The 19,612-nt window shown below is 44.4% G+C and overlaps 1 protein-coding gene across 10 annotated transcripts in view; it reads right to left on the reverse strand.

Annotated features, from left to right (window-relative positions):
* BIRC6 (baculoviral IAP repeat containing 6) overlaps positions 1 to 19,612 on the reverse strand; it is a 312,461-nt gene that overhangs the window by 93,357 nt on the left and 199,492 nt on the right. For 9 of the 10 annotated variants that reach the window (XR_005778475.1, XM_040429565.1, XM_040429564.1 and 6 more), the window contains 3 exons: positions 11,490 to 11,621; positions 1,849 to 2,016; positions 1,552 to 1,743 (listed from right to left, as the gene is read on the reverse strand). Coding sequence is in view for 9 of the 10 variants with exons in the window: in XM_040429565.1 (XP_040285499.1) it covers positions 1,552 to 1,743; positions 1,849 to 2,016; positions 11,490 to 11,621 (492 nt within the window). In the remaining variant the exon portion in view is untranslated. The remainder of the gene's footprint in view (positions 1 to 1,551; positions 1,744 to 1,848; positions 2,017 to 11,489; positions 11,622 to 19,612) is intronic. The other variant, XM_040429560.1, reaches the window with a different exon arrangement.

Raw genomic sequence — 19,612 nt, forward strand, 5'->3', positions numbered from 1 at the left:
ACATTTAGGCCTCTTTCACACGAACGATACCGATTGGTTCCAGAAGCATTCAGTGAAACTCGCACCATTTTGCAAGCAAGTTCAGTCAGTTTTGCCTGCGATTGCGTCCAGTTTTTTCCAAGCGGATGCAATGCGTTTTGAGGCATTTTAAAAGCGTGCATGTTTACAAACAACATCTCTTAGCAACCATCAGTGAAAAACGCATCGCACCCGCACTTGCTTCCGGATGCAATGTGTTTTTCACTGAAGCCTATTCACTTCTATGGGGCCAGGGCTGCCTGAAAAACGCAGAATATAGAACATACTGCGATTTTCAAGCGACGCAGAACTGATGCGTGAAAAAAAAGGCTCATGTACACAGACCCATTAAAATGAATGGGTCAGGATTCAGTGCGGGTGCTATGCGTTCAGGTCACACAAAACTCGCTCGTGTGAAAGAGGCCATAAAGGGGTCAGAGCTAAATCCGTTCATACCCATATTTTCACCCAGGCAGCCCCACTAATATGAGCATTGAAGCATTTCATGCTCCAATGCTCTCCTTTGCCCTCCGCTGAATTGCGCAGTAAAAAGGCATTTTAGGCTGGTGACGTACCGGGCTCTCCATAGGGACTTCCAGGCGGAGGCTTCCACCCAGCAGTGAGCCCGGTAATGACACAGGCACTGATGGGTGGGCTTTTGCGCTGCCCTAGCCTGTAAAACGACTAGGGCAGCGCTAAAGCCAGCCCATCAGAGCCGGTGACAGCTTCCGCCTAGCAGTGTACAAAAGTAAACAAACAAGATCCAGCGCAGGGCAAGGGAGAGCATTAGAGCATGAAATGATCCGATGCTTATATCACAGGGGACTGAGGGGTGAAAATGTGGGTATGTCTGGGTTTAGCTCTGAACCTGGACACCCCTTTAATATTGCATACAATGTAGTGGGAAGTTGGAAAACAATTCCAAAAGGAGTGGAAAAGGAGTTTTATGTGTTTTTTTTTTTTTTTTCGGTGTTCCCTATGCGGTAAAAATGACCTGTTCCCTCCATTCTCCAGGTCAGTATGATTACAGAGATACCACATTTATATTATTTTTCTCGTGTTTTAATACTGAAAACATAAAAACTTTGGAAATTTTATTTTTTCTTTGCATCGCCATATTCTGACCCCCCAGAACTTTCTTACATTTCGATCTACGGAGCTGTGTGAGGGCTTATTTTTGGAGGGGCAATCTAGATATTATTAATTCCATTTTGGTGATTGATGGTGAGGCTGCAGCAGAATGGGCACGCCCCCGGAGCTGCAGCAGAATAGGCACGCCCCCGGAGCTGCCAGTTTGATATAACTCTAGCAGAGCAATGAATAGAGATCTCTCGATACATGTAAGGTACAGGTCTGGTTCTAGGTTTGTTAGAAAGATTGGCTATGTACCATACTTTTTCCATTAGTCATGGGGTAACCCTTTTAAGCAATTGACAAAAAGGAAAAAAAACTAAAACTAAAAAAAACTTATGACTACAACTCTCAAGTTAAACCTTAAAAAAAGACGATGAGCCAACTGTTGCTTGTACATACCGTAAGCTGAAAGCATACCTTTTTCAGTATGAAGTCTCTTAAAGGAATCAGTTTTTGACAAGCTTGGATCAGAGATCACCTTGGAACCAAGTTTGACTGTTAGGTCTACTGACTGAAAACCTTGAGGGAGCTTTCTTTCATACAAGAGGGTGAGGAGCTGTGCAAGGGTCATTTCAGGGGGTAAGGGCTGACCTAAAAAAAAGAAAAAGAAAAAACCATTAAAATTTAAAAAGCTATTTCAACTTGTCTAACCTTCAAATACCTAAAATCCCATTAAATGATGTAAAGTAACCCTACCTGGCAGCAATTTATGGTAAAGGTGGAACACAGGGATGCTGATGGTCTTGCTTGAAGAGTCCACTCCTGAGGAAGAGCCACCTACTTTATCAGTCATTACTCTTCCTCGTCTAGATGGTGGACGTGGTGGTGTGGAGGAGACAGCCCGTTTCGACTGTGATTTTAATCCTTTGGAAGAAAAATAATAATAATACCAAAACATAAAACAAATATAAGATCATATCTGGGAGAACAAGGCCATTTTCTTATTATGTAGTTGACTGGTAATAAAAGCCTTACTAAAAAAAAACTGTGGTCTACTTATGTACGGTAGTTGTTGACAGAACCACATTTTTTCTATGAAATAAGTGTAAATAAAGCATACAAAAATAGTCACACTTTTAACCGGTTTCATAAAACTGAGATTTAGCAAAACTAAGAAGATAAAAACTACTGCAACAACTTTTCAGAACTCAGAGATCCAAAGATCTAATCTCAGATTTCTTGTTTAAACTAGACTTGCAGCAGTCCAAGTATTAAAGGGGATATTCAGCCGTTAATATTGATGACCTATCAGGATAGTAGGTCATCAATATCTGATCGGTGGGGGTCCGACACCCAGCAGCCCCACCGATTAGCTGTGACATCTGCCAGAGGACAGTCTCTTCCCATTCACATTATATCAGCAGTCAATGAGGATTAAATTAGAAGATTCCACTGATGTTTATTAACTATGTATGGCCATCTTAAAGGGGATGTTAACTTTTTTTTTTTTTTTTACATTTTTTTGCACGTTAAATTAGTTAAGAAAGTAAAATAGGTAGTGGTCTGTCAACTGGGACCTTAACGGCCCTTATTCCCCGTTCTTAGGCCCCTTTCACACGGGCGAGTTTTCCGCGCGGGTGCAATGCGTGAGTTGAACGCATTGCACCTGCACTGAATCAGGACTCATTAATTTCTATGGGGCTGTTCACATGAGCAGTGATTTTCACGCATCACTTGTGCGTTGGGTGAAAATCGCAGCAAGCTCTATTTTGTGCGTTTTTCACGCAACGCAGGCCCCATAGAAGTGAATGGGGCTGCGTGAAAATCGCAAGCATCCGCAAGCAAGTGCGATTTTCATGCACGGTTGCTAGGAGACGATCAGGATGGGGATCCGATCTTTATTATTTTCCCTTATAACATGATTATAAGGGAAAATAATAGCATTCTGAATACATAATGCATAGTACAATAGCGCTGGAGGGGTTAAAAAATAAATAAATAATAATTTAACTCCCCTTAATCCACTTGCTCGCACAGCCCGGCTTCTTTGCTGTGTACAGGAAAAGGACCTGTGTTGACGTCACTCCGGTCATCACATGATCCATCACCATGGTAAAAGATCATGTAATGGACCATGTGATGACCGGAGTGACGTCACCACAGGTCCTTTTCCTGTACACAGCAAAGAAGAGAAGAGAAGCCGGGCTGCGCGAGCAAGTGGATTAAGGTGAATTAAAAAAAAATCAAAATTTTATTTTTAACCCCTCCAGCGCTATTGTACGATGCATTCTGTATTCAGAATGCTATTTTCCATTATAACCATGTTATAAGGGAAAATAATACAATCTACAGAACACCGATCCAAAGCCCAAACTTCTGTGAAAAAGTTCAGGTTTGGGTACCAAACATGCAGATTTTTCTCACGCGCGTGCAAAACGCATTACAATGTTTTGCACTCGCGCGGAAAAATCGTGCATGTTCCCGCAACGCACGCGCACTTATTCCCGCACCGCCGTGTGAAAGAGGCCTTAGGCCTCTTGCACACGACCGTGGTTGGGTTCCAAATCCGAGCCGTATTTATTTATTTATTTTTTAAACTCGTTTTATTGAAAAAGAGTAACAAGTCAGATGGACATAAATCAAAAGTATGCAGTATACAAAATCTTGTAATACAAGGGTATCATTTGTACGTAAGCAAGTCGACACAACAGAACAAAAAAGACACTTCTTCACATTTACAGCATAAATACAATAAAGTGAATTAGTACATTAATAGCGTGTGAGGTCTGCGTATTATGACAAATTTAGGAGTCAATGGAAATCGCAAATCCGGGTGAAGCGGTCAGAAATGAATCACACCAGAGGCCCCATACTTCCTGGAGTTTGTTAGGGCACTTCCTGTGAATATTACATTTTCAAGGGGTATTACTTGATTCACTAGCCTTTTCCAAATCCCTAGTGTAGGTAGATCATCTGCCATCCACTTAAGAGCAATTACCTTACGTGCAAGAAACAAAGTTTCGCTCAGAAATATTTTATTATGATGAGACCATCCATCATTGTCCAGAATACCCAGTAAGCATACTTTAGGACATAATGGTATTGGGCCTATACCCAATGATGAGAGTACATCAAGCACTTCCTGCCAGTAAGATCTAATATATCTGCACTCCCACATCAAATGCCAAAAATCGGCACCATTGTGAGAGCATCTAAGACATCTAGGTTGAGGCATCTTCCCCATCTTGTGCAGTCTAGTGGGAGTTAGATAGCTGCGGTGTAATATGAATAATAGAATGAGTCTGTTATTGACAGAGGGAGACACTTCCGCCCAGTCTTCTGCAGAGAGATGGGAATATTCCCTTTCCACCTGGCCTCAGCTAATATGGGTTGTGATGACATCTGGTTACGCAATAGGTGTGTATAGAGTGCTGAGATTATACCTCTGGGTCCTTGCGACTTAATAAGGCTACTTTCACACTTGCGTTGCGCCAAACGGATCCGTCCAGAATTACAATGCAAGTCAATGGGGACGGATCCGTTTGACGTTGACACAATATGGTGCAATTTCAAACGGATCCGTCCCCCATTGACTTTCAATGTAAAGTCAGGAGTCCCCTATTAATATACCATCAGATCTGAGTTTTCTCCAAACCGATGGTATATTTTAACTTGAAGCGTCCCCATCACCATGGGAACGCCTCTATGTTAGAATATACCATTGGATTTGAGTTAGATCGTGAAACTCAGATCCGACAGTATATTCTAACACAGAGGCGTTACCATGGTGATGGGGACACTTCAAGTTAGAATATACTGAGAACTGTGTACATGACTGCCCCCTGCTGTATATTTATTGGTGGCCAGTGCGGCACCCCCCCCCCCTCCCTCCCCAGTATTTAATGTGACCAGTGCGGCCCCACTCCCTCTATATTCATTAGTGGCCAGTGCGGATTCCCAGAATTAAATGTGACCATCGCTATGTTCACTAAAGTACCTTATTTCCAGCAGTCGTCTTTTTACTTTATTTCGTTTTGTCCTTTTGATATAAAAGCCCTCTTTATGATATGCTAATGAGGCTCCAAGGTGCCTAGAGGGGCGTTTTTTTTCCCTGTCCGGTGCCCAGTGACGCCCCCCTGCAGTGCCCAAGAACGCCTCCTGATCCTCAAATAACCTCCCACAGCCCCGGCCTGCGGGATCATCAAGCTCCTGAGGGCAACAGCCTCAAAAGTCTCACTGGGCATGCGCCGAGCCCAGTGATGTAACCCGAGCGCTGTTGCCCTGAGGAGCTTGATGATCACGCAGGCTGCAGGCGGTACTGCGCATGCGCGAGTTTTCTGGCCGCCGCCAGGAAGAAGGACGGGGCATTTCTAGAAGGTAGACGATGATGTGGGGAGGGGGCGGAACCGTTTGCCGGGGCTGTGAGAGGTTATTTGAGGATCAGGAGGCGTTCTTGGGCACTGCAGGGGGGCGTCACTGGGCACCGGAGATGAGGAAAAAACGCCCCTCTGGGCACCTTGGAGCCTCATTAGCATATCATAAAAAGCGCTTTTATATCAAAAGGACAAAACGAAATCAAGTAAAAAGAAGACTGCTGGAAATAAGGTACTTTAGTGAACATAGCGATGGTGACAGCTTAAAATGGTAAAAGCAGGTGACAGATTCCCTTTAAAGTGATCCACTATCTTGAGATTGTGGCAAACCCCAGGCCAGTCGGATCGCCACAGGGGCATCAGGGCTGACTTATCCCAATTTATATGTAATCCTGAGAAAAATGTCCATCTCCCTCATAAATATGAGATCGTCCGCATACAGACCAACTCTGTCCTCTTTCCCCCAGCACCACCCCTTTAAATATCGAGTCCTGACGAATTCGGAGAGCCAGATGTTCAATGGCAATTGCAAACCGTAGGGGAGAGAGAGGACAACCCTGCCTCGTGCCCCATTGCAAATGAAAGGAGGAAGAGGCCGTACCATTAATCATCATACTGGCCCTAGGATTTCTATATATTATCTGTACCCATTGTAGGAATCTAGGGCCAAATCCAAATTTCTCCAATGTACTCATTAGGTATGGCCACTCCAATGAATCAAAGGCTTTGGCCGTATCTAGGGAGGCCATCGCCCATTGTCTGTCATGCTGGGTTCCAATTTGAGCTATGACTTGTGCTCTGCGAATATTGTTAGACGTCGACCTTCCTGGTATGAAACCAGTTTGATCGTCATGTATTATATGACGAGTTATTACTTTGTTTAACCTGTTGGCAAAGATTTTTGTCAGAATTTTGTAGTCTAAGTTTAATAGGGATATTGGACGATATGAGGCACAGTCCAACGGATCCTTGTCCGGCTTTAGCAATACCACTATAGATGCCTCGTATAGAGAATCCGGAAGCCTGCCCATCCGCCATGCCTCTTTGAACATATCTTTCAGCTGGGAGCCTAAAATGTCTACATATTTGGAATAGACCTCAAGGGGGAGCCCATCAGGAACGGGAGATTTTCCATTCGCCAAACCATTAATAGCCTCCTGTACCTCCTCCAAGGTTATATCCTCCTCTTGCTGTCCTCTACTGTAGGTTTTGGGTAAGCTACCTCACCTAAATAGTCCTCAAGCTCCAGCTCCGAATAACTCACTCGGGATCGGTACAGGCCACGGTAAAAGTCAGCAAAACCCGTTACAATACCAAGGGTAGAGTCCCTAACGTCTCCACTTGGGGTCTGTATGCGTAGGACCGGTGGAGCGACTGAATTCCTGTGGACAATATGGGCTAGCACTCTTCCTGCCCTGTCACCAAACTCAAAGGCCTGTTGTTTATAAAAGAATAACTTGCGATTACTTTTTTTCATGGAGATGGACCATATACAGTCTACCCTTCTGTAGCCAATCTTGTCTGTTTGCTTCAGAGGGATCCGAGACAAACCTTGCCTCGGATTCTTTTACACTAATACTAAGGGAGTCCTCTTTTTTCTGAGTGTCTCTTTTAATGTAAGAGATAGAGGATTTAAGGCAACCCCTGAGATATGCTTTCAGCGTGTCCCACAGCAGCAAGGCATTTGTATCTACATCATGTAATTCTAGGAACATCTGTAGTTGGTCTGGAATCCTGTCCTGATTCGTCAGGAGGGTAAGCCAGAAGGGACGTATTTTCGTTTTCAAACGAGGGCTGAGTACATGCGAAACATTAAACTGAGCAAGTATGGGAGCATGGTCAGACACCTTGGGGGCCATAACATATACAGTGGGGGAAATAATTATTTGACCCCTCACTGATTTTGTAAGTTTGTCCAATGACAAAGAAATGAAAAGTCTCAGAACAGTATCATTTCAATGGTAGGTTTATTGTAACAGTGGCAGATAGCACATCAAAAGGAAAATCGAAAAAATAACTTTAAATAAAAGATAGCAACTGATTTGCATTTCATTGAGTGAAATAAGTATTTGAACCCCTACCAACCATTAAGAGTTCTGGCTCCCACAGAGTGGTTAGACACTTCTACTCAATTAGTCACCCTCATTAAGGACACCTGTCTTAACTAGTCACCTGTATAAAAGACACCTGTCCACAGAATCAATTAATCAAGCAGACTCCAAACTCTCCAACATGGGAAAGACCAAAGAGCTGTCCAAGGATGTCAGAGACAAAATTGTAGACCTGCACAAGGCTGGAATGGGCTACAAAACCATTAGCAAGAAGCTGGGAGAGAAGGTGACAACTGTTGGTGCGATTGTTCGAAAATGGAAGGAGCACAAAATGACCATCAATCGACCTCGCTCTGGGGCTCCACGCAAGATCTCACCTCGTGGGGTGTCAATGGTTCTGAGAAAGGTGAAAAAGCATCCTAGAACTACACGGGAGGAGTTAGTTAATGACCTCAAATTAGCAGGGACCACAGTCACCAAGAAAACCATTGGAAACACATTACACCGCAATGGATTAAAATCCTGCAGGGCTCGCAAGGTCCCCCTGCTCAGGAAGGCACATGTGCAGGCCCGTCTGAAGTTTGCCAATGAACACCTGAATGATTCAGAGAGTGACTGGGAGAAGGTGCTGTGGTCTGATGAGACCAAAATAGAGCTCTTTGGCATTAACTCAACTCGCTGTGTTTGGAGGAAGAAAAATGCTGCCTATGACCCCCAAAACACCGTCCCCACCGTCAAGCATGGGGGTGGAAACATTTTGCTTTGGGGGTGTTTTTCTGCTAAGGGCACAGGACAACTTATTCGCATAAACGGGAAAATGGACGGAGCCATGTATCGTGAAATCCTGAGCGACAACCTCCTTCCCTCTGCCAGGAAACTGAAAATGGGTCGTGGATGGGTGTTCCAGCACGACAATGACCCAAAACATACAGCAAAGGCAACAAAGGAGTGGCTCAAGAAGAAGCACATTAAGGTCATGGAGTGGCCTAGTCAGTCTCCGGACCTTAATCCAATCGAAAACCTATGGAGGGAGCTCAAGCTCAGAGTTGCACAGAGACAGCCTCGAAACCTTAGGGATTTAGAGATGATCTGCAAAGAGGAGTGGACCAACATTCCTCCTAAAATGTGCGCAAACTTGGTCATCAATTACAAGAAACGTTTGACCTCTGTGCTTGCAAACAAGGGTTTTTCCACCAAGTATTAAGTCTTTTTTTGTTAGAGGGTTCAAATACTTATTTCACTCAATGAAATGCAAATCAGTTGCTATCTTTTATTTAAAGTTATTTTTTCGATTTTCCTTTTGATGTGCTATCTGCCACTGTTACAATAAACCTACCATTGAAATGATGCTGTTCTGAGACTTTTCATTTCTTTGTCATTGGACAAACTTACAAAATCAGTGAGGGGTCAAATAATTATTTCCCCCACTGTAGTCGACAACTCCAAGTATAAATCAGGGGTACCGAGCATATAATCGATCCTGGATAATGCACTGCAGGAGGGAGTGAAACAGGAGTACTCTACAGAGTCTGGATGTTTCTCTCTCCATAAATCTAACCACCCCATTTCCCCAATCCAAGCTAATAGCAAAGTGTGCGAGCTGCTGACTGTGGAGGTCGGACAGGCATGGAAACGATCCAGAATTCATGACCATATTAAGGTCCCCCATGCAGATTAATTTGGCATGCAGGTGCTGAGCCGCAAAAGTGGCCGCAGTCTGCAAAAGCGATAAATTAGCAAGGGGGAGGGGGGGGGGGGCGCGACAATATATGATCAGAATCGCATAAGGAGCACAATTCACGTGAGCATGCACAAAAATATACCTCCCCTCTGGATCTATATTAACAGTGTGTGGTTCCCATCTGATAGCGCGGTGAATTAGAAGAGACACTCCTCTAGAATGTGAATTGCCATAGGAATGGCTTGACCATTGAACCCATGGTTTCTGAAGCCTAGTGGCCGTATCAGCAGACAGGTGGGTTTCCTGCAGGCTGAGTATATGTGGATTGAATTTACGGATATGTGCAAAGATTGCCATTCTTTTACCTGGATTACCCATCCCCCTCACGTTCCAGGACATTAATGATAGAGCGGCCATATTGCCTGTGAACTATATCTAGATACACATCTACCAAGAATGGGAGATTAAACTCCCGGTGGCTGAGTAGTCAGGGACCTGCATAGTTCAAGGTGGTAAAAGTCTATACAGGTATCTGACCAGCTCCCAAGCATAATATAAATCGTGCTGACACCTAGTCAATAGTACATACATTAAACAGTGAAACTCACTCCGGACCAACTATGCGCAACATTACTGAGCCCATAACAGTATAACGATGCCACAATCGGATGGCGGAATTCCTCAGACATCACGGGTCTTATGCCCTGTTAGCAATGTCCTCAGGCAAGAGATAAGATGGCGATGACGCCTCACGCATCAGGAAGGCGACAGTCTGCGTGTCTTTCTAGAGACCCAGTCATCTGCTTCTTTAGGGTCTGTGAAGAAATGCGCTTTTCCCCCCTCTACCACGCGCAGCCGGGCGGGATACGCCATGGAGTACGGTAAGTTCATATCCCGGAGCCTTCTTTTAACCGAGATGAAGGTCGCCCTTTTCTTTTGAAGCTCAGCCGAAAAGTCGGGGAACAGAGACACCTTGACGTTGTCATAAGTGATGAACTGCTTACGTCTCGCCTAGCTAAGAATAAGGTCCCGGTCTTTCCAGTTTAACATGCGGGCCAATAGAGGCCTGGTTGGAGTCTCAGAATGCGTACACTATTCCTTCAGGCCCTGTTCTCCAGGTCATCGCATTTTTGTTTCCATAAGGTGAGTCTTCCAGGGCATGGATCTTAGCAGGTAAGGGACGGGTGAGGTCCTCCAGCTCAGAGATCCTCTCCTCTGCTCCCCACACCCGTTTCTCTGTGTTGTTGAACATCTTGTCTGAGGAGGCCCAAATACACACGCACCTCGGCAATCTTGGTGGTGAGGGAGGTTTGGCAGGCCAGAATCGCTGTCATCAGCTGCTCATGTGCCTCTTTCAGGGTTAGCTCAGGTACCTCTGTCTCATCAGTGGCTGCTTGTTGCGCCACTTGTCTGCAGGTATGTAGAGCGCGAGGTGTACTGGCTGAAGAGGCGCCATGTTGGTTGTCTTGGCGCGCATATTCTTTTAAGCGTTCTGCTGCTGCTTGAGACTTGCTGGGTCCCATGATTGAATGCGGTGGGTTCCCGTGGTGTTGTACACCGTGTAGGTTAGCAAATAAGCGGTGTCTGCACTCAGGATGAAGCAGGATGGAGATCGGGAGCCGGAGAGCAGATCAGATGCGGCCGTCCATGCCGGCAGCTAGGCACGCCCCTCAATGAGGCTGCAAAAGGCCCCGCAACAATTATAGACCAAGTGCTATTCTTGTCCATTTTGCGGACAAGAACAGGCATTTCTATAATGGGCCGTATGTTCCGTTCCACAAATTGAGGAAGGTAGACGGGTGGCATCCGTGTTTTGCGGATCCGCAATTTGCGGACCGCAAACACGGCACGTTTGTGTGCAAGAGGCCTTAGTTGGAGAGCAGGACAAGTATGCATTACTTTTAAAGACATTAATATCCCTACACGTTCCTTCATTTGGTTCTGAAGATGTTAAATGTAAAAACGACTAAGATGAAAGATCGAACAAGGTTGAGAACAATTGCCAAACTGCGCAACTTGCCCAAAACGAACAGGCCTCATCTTAAATTATGCGCATCATCCAGTAGTCCGTGCGCCTAAAAAGAAATATACGGCAGCTCAGAGATACCAAAAATTTTTGGCTTCATTGGCGCCAGAAAACTGGTGTAAATAAAGATAAATTTGTTGTGGTTTCTGGTGATGGCAGTGAAAAAAAGTGAGTGTCGACAATTTTTAAAAAGACACATGGTTTGCGAATTTTTAACCCCTCTTTTCAGACATATGAGATGATAAATGTCCCCAATAGATATTTACCTGAAGCAACGACAACGCTGTAATTATCCTGGAATCCATTTTCAGCTTTCACCTTCTCTTTCTCCTCATGGTTTTTCTTTTCCTTGTCATCTTTCTGCTCACTAATCAACTTTGCAGTAATGCTTGGCGTGTCTAGGAAGAGAGGGAGAAAAACAGAAGTCACTTTATACATCCCAGTAACAGGAAAGTAGGATGGAAGTGGATGCTAGTTAGTGACAGAGCCAATGTCCCGACGTTTTTTCCTTTTTATCTGCAAATAATTACTCAATGCAGATGCCTAATTATTTTTTCATAAATCATACAAAGAGAAGGCAGACTGTCTTATATTCCAATATCATTACACGAGGTTGTCACGTCCCTCACATTACCATCCCATGATAAAGTCTGAAACCCACAGGCCCAAGATTTACAAAAAATTTTTTAAACTCGTTTTATTAAAAGAGAATGACACAAGTATGGCATACATGTAGCAAGGTGATGGCCCACGCAGGGGCGCCTCAGAAATACCAAAAAAACTGTGATACGTAAAGACATTGACATTTATCAGGACTCTAGCATGTAAAAGGACATGTTCTTAACCCTGACAGCATACAACATTCACAGAATAGATGCTCCAACATTAACATCAGTGATAACAGTGCTATAAAGTATCTGGATATTGGTTCGAAGATCAATGTGACCCGTCAGCCGTCGAGTGCAGACGCGATGAGTGTAAGGTGAGAGGAGAGGCACACCAGTCGCCCCAGACTTTATCAAATTTTTGTGGACAACCCCTATGCTTATACACGATGTTCTCCATGGAAACTGCGTGGTTCACAAGTGTGAGCCATTGTCCCTTCGAGGGGGTGGGGGGGGGAAGAATCTCCCATCCATCTTATTGCCTTTCTAGCTAGAAATAGTGTTTCCGCTAAGAAGATTCTGTCGTAGTGTGACCACGACTCTTCATCAATGACTCCCAGAATGCACATCTTGGGGCATAACGGCAATGTCACAGGAACCATAGTTGCGAGGACCTCCAGAACTGAAATCCAGAACTGTCGAATGAACTCACAATCCCACATCATATGCCAAAAATTGGCTCCATCGGCATCGCATCTATGGCACCTGGAGTGGCTAATCCTGCCCATCTTTTGAAGTCTGGTGGGCGTGAGGTAGCTACAATGAAGGATAAAAACTGGATCATCCTATTATTTATAGAGGGTGATACCTTAGTCGGAGCCATTAATGCCTTCTCCCAATCCTCAGAAGACAAAGATGGTATTAGCAACTTCCATCTGTCCTCAACGGCCAACGGGGCCACCAGCAGGCGGCAGTCCAACAAGTGTGTATATAGCGCTGAGACTATGCCTCTCGGGCCTTGCGATTTTAAAACCCCTATAATAGGGTATTTAGAAATAATCCTGTTATCACCTCTGAATTGGGCCTGTAGTGCATGTCTCAATTGGAGATACCTGAAGAAAAGAGTGTGCGGCACCTGAAACTTATCCTGAATCTGGGAGAATGATCTAAGCTGTCCACTCTCATATAGATCACCCAGAGTGAGTATACCATGCCTCTTCCAGTCAGATACACCTTCCAGCTTTACCAGATGTGGGAACATACAGTTATCCCATACGGGGACTTCACTTGGCAAGTCCTTGTAGGAATTTAATTTAGATGCCTGCCATATCTGATGGGCTAGCTTATGTACTGGGAGAAGACTCTTTTGAATATGGCGAGATCCCTCCAGAACGGGCCACAGCGTGGGAACTTGCAAATATTCGTGCAGGTAGCATTCTGCGTTTGGGCTTGGGGCATCGGTGACCCAATATCTCAGAAATCTAAGTTAACTTGCGATATAATAAAGAAAGAAGTCTGGAAGAGAAGCTCCTCCCTGTAGCCTCGGCCTCTGTAAAACTGACAGTGAGAGTTTCTTCCTAGATTTCAAGATTTACAATAAAAAATAAAAAAAATGAAATGCTTAAAAAAAAAGTGGCGCAAATCTGCCATGGATGTGCTATGGAATGTGCCGTGCAGAGCTCCTGCCAGATCCCACTCCGCTAAAGCCTGGCACTGCACACTGGTGTACTGATTTACTATGGCAGCAGCTGCAGTCCTGTGCTCACTGCGACACACACTGTAGAAATCAGTCTGTGCACCACCCAAACTAATTCTGAATGATTCAAACGTCGGGCACCTGTTTTGATAGGAAGAGAATAAAACCAATGAAAAATATGTAACACATTTTTTTTTAGGGGATTTGTAATGGCCATAAAGAAAATAGTTTGAAGGTTTAGGTACACCTTAAATGATGGAATAAAGAAGAATCTTTTATCGGACTTCATCACTGTATTGGATCTTTTTCTTTGGCTTAAAGGCTATGTACACCTTTGGGGGCTTTTTTTTTATTTTTATTAATATTGCATTGTACTCATTTTGATCTAAAAATATTTTTTAATTGGTCTTTATTTAAAAAAAATGGCTTCCATTTTTCTGTACAGAGCTGACATTCTGTACTAGCTGCCTTTGGATTTTATGTCTTTTCAGTCATTTGGGGAGAGGATGGACTCCTTATCTCTGACATTATAAACACTCATTAAAGCTCAGTCCTTATCTTACTGATAGGAATGTGGCTTAAAGGGGTTGTCCGGGTTCACAACTGAACCCAGACATACCTCCATTTTCACCCCGGCAGCCCCCATGACATGAGCATCGGAGCAGTTCATGCTCCAATGCTCTCCTTAGCCCTGCGCTAAATTGTGCAGGGCAAAGGCATTTTTTGGAGATCCGGTGACGTACCGGGGCTCTCCATGGGGCTGCCAGGAACCCCGGTGACGTCACCGGCACTCATGGGTGGGATTTAGCCCTGCCCTAGCCAGTAAAACGGATAGGGCAGCGCTAAAGCCCGCCCATCAGAGCCGGTGAAGTCACCGAACACACTGCCGGGTGGAAGGGGGGCGGCCTGGGTGAAAATAAGGGTATGTCCGGGTTCAGCTCTGAACCCGGACAACCCCTTTAAAAAAGTGTTTATGACCTCTCAGTAGTTTAGAGATAAGGGTTACTAGATGACAGACACAAAGTGAAAGTACCAGTAACACAGCTAGAAAAACAGTTACCGTAAACCCTTTGTGACAGAGGAGCTCAATATTTTTAATAAAAAATAAAATTGAAAAAATGATTTTTAGCCAAAAATAACATGAAATCATAAAAATTACCTCAGAAGGTGTACACAGCCTTTAAAGTAGGGCTGCAACGATTAATCGATGTAATCGATAATAATCGATAACTGGATTCGTTGTCGACGAATCCAGTTATCGAATAATCGCCGATTCGTTGCTATGCGGGCGGTTTACTTTAAGTCACTGCATCTTTATTTTACCTTACAATCGTGACGCTCCAGTAACAACTCTGCAGGCAGAGCGGCGTAACGTCACTTACTCACGTGACGCGCCTGCTCCGCCTACTTCATTCATAAAGTGGGCGGAGCAGGTGCGTCACGTGAGTAAGTGACGTTACACCGCCCTCCGCTCTGCCTGCAGAGTGGTTACTGGAGCGTCACGATTGTAAGGTAAAATAAAGATGCAGTGAGTGATGCTGTGAGCAGCAGGGCCGGGGCTGTTATGGGTAGGGGGATTGGTCTATGGCACTGCTTCGGGGAGGGGGGATCTGTGCACTGTTATGGGGAGGGGGGATCTGTGCACTGTTATGGGGAGGGGGGATCTGTGCACTGTTATGGGGAGGGGGGATCTGTGCACTGTTATGGGGAGGGGGGGTCTGTGCACTGTTATGGGGAGGGGGGATCTGTGCACTGTTATGGGGAGGGGGGATCTGTGCACTGTTATGGGGAGGGGGGATCTGTGCACTGTTATGGGGAGGGGGGATCTGTGCACTGTTATGGGGAGGGGGGATCTGTGCACTGTTATGGGGAGGGGGGATCTGTGCACTGTTATGGGGAGGGGGGATCTGTGCACTGTTATGGGGAGGGGGGATCTGTGCACTGTTATGGGGAGGGGGGATCTGTGCACTGTTATGCCCATAACAGTGCACAAATCCCCTTCCCCATAACAGTGCACATATCCCCTTTCCATAACAGCGCCACCCACAGATCCCCCTCTCCATAACAGCGCCACCCACAGATCCCCCTCTCCATAACAGCGCCACCCACAGATCCCCCTCTCCATAACAGCGCCACCCACAGATCCCCCTCTCCATAACAGCGCCACCCACAGATCCCCCTCTCCATAACAGCGCCACCCACAGATCCCCCATAACAGTGCCATCCACAATTTGTTTTAATATGGCCTTTGAACATAATTTTTCAAGTAAAATCATATAAACCGCTTTGTTTTGTAATTTTGACGTTTTTCCCGATTAATCGTAGAAATTAACCGGCAACTAATCGATTATTCAAATAATCGTTAGCTGCAGCCCTACTTTAAAGGGTTGTCTCACTTCAGCAAATGCCATTTATAATGTAGAAAAAGTTATACAATACTAATGTATTGCGATTGTCCATATTGCTTCCTTTGCTGGCTCCATTCATTTTTCCATCACATTTATACACTGCTCATTTCCATGGTTATGACCACCCTACAATATAAGGAAAAAGCCAGCCTCTCAGGTGGCTGGGGAGTGCTTATAGTCTAGCACTTTTTCTATAGTGTCAAGTATGACCACCGCTGGTGGATTGGTGGTCATAAACAAGCAGTGTATAATGTGATGGAAAAATAAATCTAGCCAGTAAAGGAAGCAATATGGACAAATCACAATACATTAGCAAGTGCCTTGTATTAACTTTCTCTACATTATAAATGCCATTGATGAAGTGAGACAACCTCTTTAAGATGTGCCAAATTCTGGAGCAAAACAAGTTAAAGGGGGTCTCCGACATTTTTTTAAATGCCCGCCAGCAATTTATTCTAGAGTACTGTATGCGCAGAACTGGTTTGCTCCAATTGAAAATCTACCTAGAAGGTGTGAGAGGCCCAGGCCTCAATGCACTTGGGCACTGGCCCCGATTATCCTGTTCACAGTCTAGGACAAGTTGCTGGTGGCTCATTCCTGAAGAACCTCTTAAACCAATAGATGGTGTAATGTTTGACCAAATTTATCATACAGCATGAGCCATTTACATTTAAAATGCCTGTCAATAAGGCTATGGTCACATCTCCATCAGAAATGATCCAACTGCTTTATGTGGAGGTATATGTATGACCAAAATCTGACATTTATGCCGGAAAGTGGACTGATCATCTCTGGACCTCATTGCAGGCAATTCTCTGCTGCAACAGCCTGCTGGGAACATTTACCAAAGAGGTGAATGTGGACTATAGCACGGCTTGTTATAGCATTTGAAAGCAGAATGAATATGCTGTGATGTAGTTAAAGGGGTTGTCCCCTATATTCTACAGTTTTACAACCAGCTCCTGGATCTGAACACTTTTGTAATCTATCTGTATAGCGCCACCTGCCGTTTGTTTTTTTTCTTATTTCATTGTCCGGCTCATTGAAATGGATGCACATGCTCCGTTTCATCCATCAACTGCCTCCTGAGCTGTGATAAGGAGAGAGCTGCAGCAGAAAGGACACACTCTTGAGAAAGAACATGCCCCGAAAGCTGACAGCTTGAGATACGGTAAATCTAGCACAGCAACTGGAGAAATGAATGGGGAGATCTACGGATCCATGTGAGGTACAGGACTGGTTTTGACTATGTACTATATGGTGTCTGATTATTTTTTATTTTTTTTTACAATAGTCATGGGATAACCCTTCAATGTATATATGCTACAAACTATGCAAAAAGCAGTACATAAAAGAAGTGTCAGATTTTACCAGAGCAGGTACTGTATGCGATCAGGTATATGACCACCAGGTTCATCTGATCTCACATGTCCAGATTACTTCATATGAGAAACTAGGAAAGATGTCGCTTTCAAAGCCGATCCTCATGCTATCCCCAAGGCCAGCCATCAAAGTGTACATCAGCAATATCTAAAATCTACACCTATGGAGATAAAACTCAGCAAATGTGAGCCTAGGGGACCACTTCCTACATCTTCTGTAACTAGTGTACAAGAGACAGGAGGACAGTAAGCACGCCCCTGCATGAGCAGCATGTCCGATAATTGACGCAGCAATGAGATTCAGTTACTCAAGGTCTTAAAGAGGAGAACGCTTTATCAATGCAAGAATCATTGCTTGTAATATCTGTGCACCTAGCGGATGCTAAATCCACCGCTTACACACTCGGGGCACGGAGTCCCCGTCTATGAACACTCTGTCCTTGACTTTGCAAACGTTTTAGGAATTAAGATATTTTGGGCCAATAATCATGCTTTTCTGAACTGACTTTCCCTCACTAAGTGGCAGCAACATTTTATCTGCGAAATTTCCATGGACATGACTAAAGGTACCTTTACACGAGCCAATTATCGTGTAAACCAGGGGTGGACAACGTTTTCTAGGTGAGGGCCACATTGTCAGACTGAGCCAACGTCAAGGGTAGAAAATAAAAATTAAAGAGGTATTAAAAACTGAAAGACTGTATTTACGGCATGTTGAACACACAGTATCCAGGACTCCCATCTAATGGGGGAATACATGTGAGCAGCCACAAGACAGACATACATGTCTGTTACCAGATGGTTGGGGCCGCACAGAATGGTATCAAGGGCCGTTAAATCAATTGTTGAGCAGTGAAAGAGCAATGAATGATAGAGCGACAGCCGGCATATTCCTCGTTGGTTCGTTTGTGTTTGACGTTATCGATTTCATACGTGTAACCAGGAATCGTTCAATGAATGCCACTAAAATTCCGCTTTGTGTAAATGCAACGGGCTGCTTTACAAACAATGGAATATGCAACCAAAATTCCGATTTCGTGAACGATAATCGGCACGTCTAAAGGGTCACTGTCGAACACGTTCACCACACCAAGAAACCACCGCCTCGTGTAAAAGGTACCTGTACAGGGCAGATCCAGCCATTGCTGATCGTATCACCACTCTTTGTGGAATGAAAGTCACCGTCTGAAGTAAATGGCCACCTTTAAGCACTATACACACAGTCTTTGCTGATGAATTTTCTAATATACCTTTCTTTATTGGGTTTAGGGTGCCATTTCCGGATACATAGCTTATTCCCCTGCGTAGCCATATAAATGATACCATTCTGGCTGTCTGAGGGGCTCATTGCATTAGGATTTATACAACTTCAACTGATCTCAATAAACCTACACACAGCAAGTTCCCAAATTCTACGTAAAGAGGACCTGTCACCGCAAAATGCAGTCCAATCTGAAAGCACCATTTTATAGAGCAGGAGGAGCTGAGCAGATTGATATATTTTTGTGGGAAAAGCCTGTAATTTATACATGTATACCTTTGTTTTTTCTATTTCTGGTGAACAGCTATCGGTACAGGGAGGAGGGGTTATCGCTGACTGATCTCTGTATACACACAATGCTATCACTGGTAACACCTCCTCCCTCTTGTACCGATAGCTGTTCACAGAAGGTAGAAAAAGTAGAGAAATAAATGTATAAAATACAGGTTTTACCGAATCTTTTTCCCTAAAACTATACATCAGCTCCTCCAGCTCTATAACCCGCTGCCTACAGATGGCACTGCATTTCGCAAAGAGCTAGAAACATATTCGGATAAAGTAAGTGGAGATAAAAAACGGGAAGTGACGTGGACTACATAGCTGTGAGAAAAATGTTGGCTGAAAAGGTGACTGACTACTTTGGATGACTTTCTTTTTGAACTCACATACACAATAACTGTGCACTGAGGGTACACAGCGCATAGGCAAGCGACAGTGGCTGTTTTGCACTACACGCCTTTCCCTAAGCTTTCTAAATCAAGGTGTCGATGTTCACAAATATATACACTCTTTAGTCATTGGCATAGTAACAAGACACGCACAATAACAAAGCACAACACTTATAAGAATTACAAGACTACACTATTATTATTGTCATGGTGTTTGTCCAAATGATCTATTACCGGGAGAACCTAGTGCACAGGCAAGCGACTATGGCCATTTCGCACTACACACCTTTCCTCAAGCTTTCTACATAATGGCGCCGGCATGCACAAGTATATACACTCACCTAAAGAATTATTAGGAACACCATACTA

This window comes from Bufo bufo, chromosome 4, assembly GCF_905171765.1.
Source record: "Bufo bufo chromosome 4, aBufBuf1.1, whole genome shotgun sequence".
Lineage (NCBI taxonomy): Eukaryota > Metazoa > Chordata > Amphibia > Anura > Bufonidae > Bufo > Bufo bufo.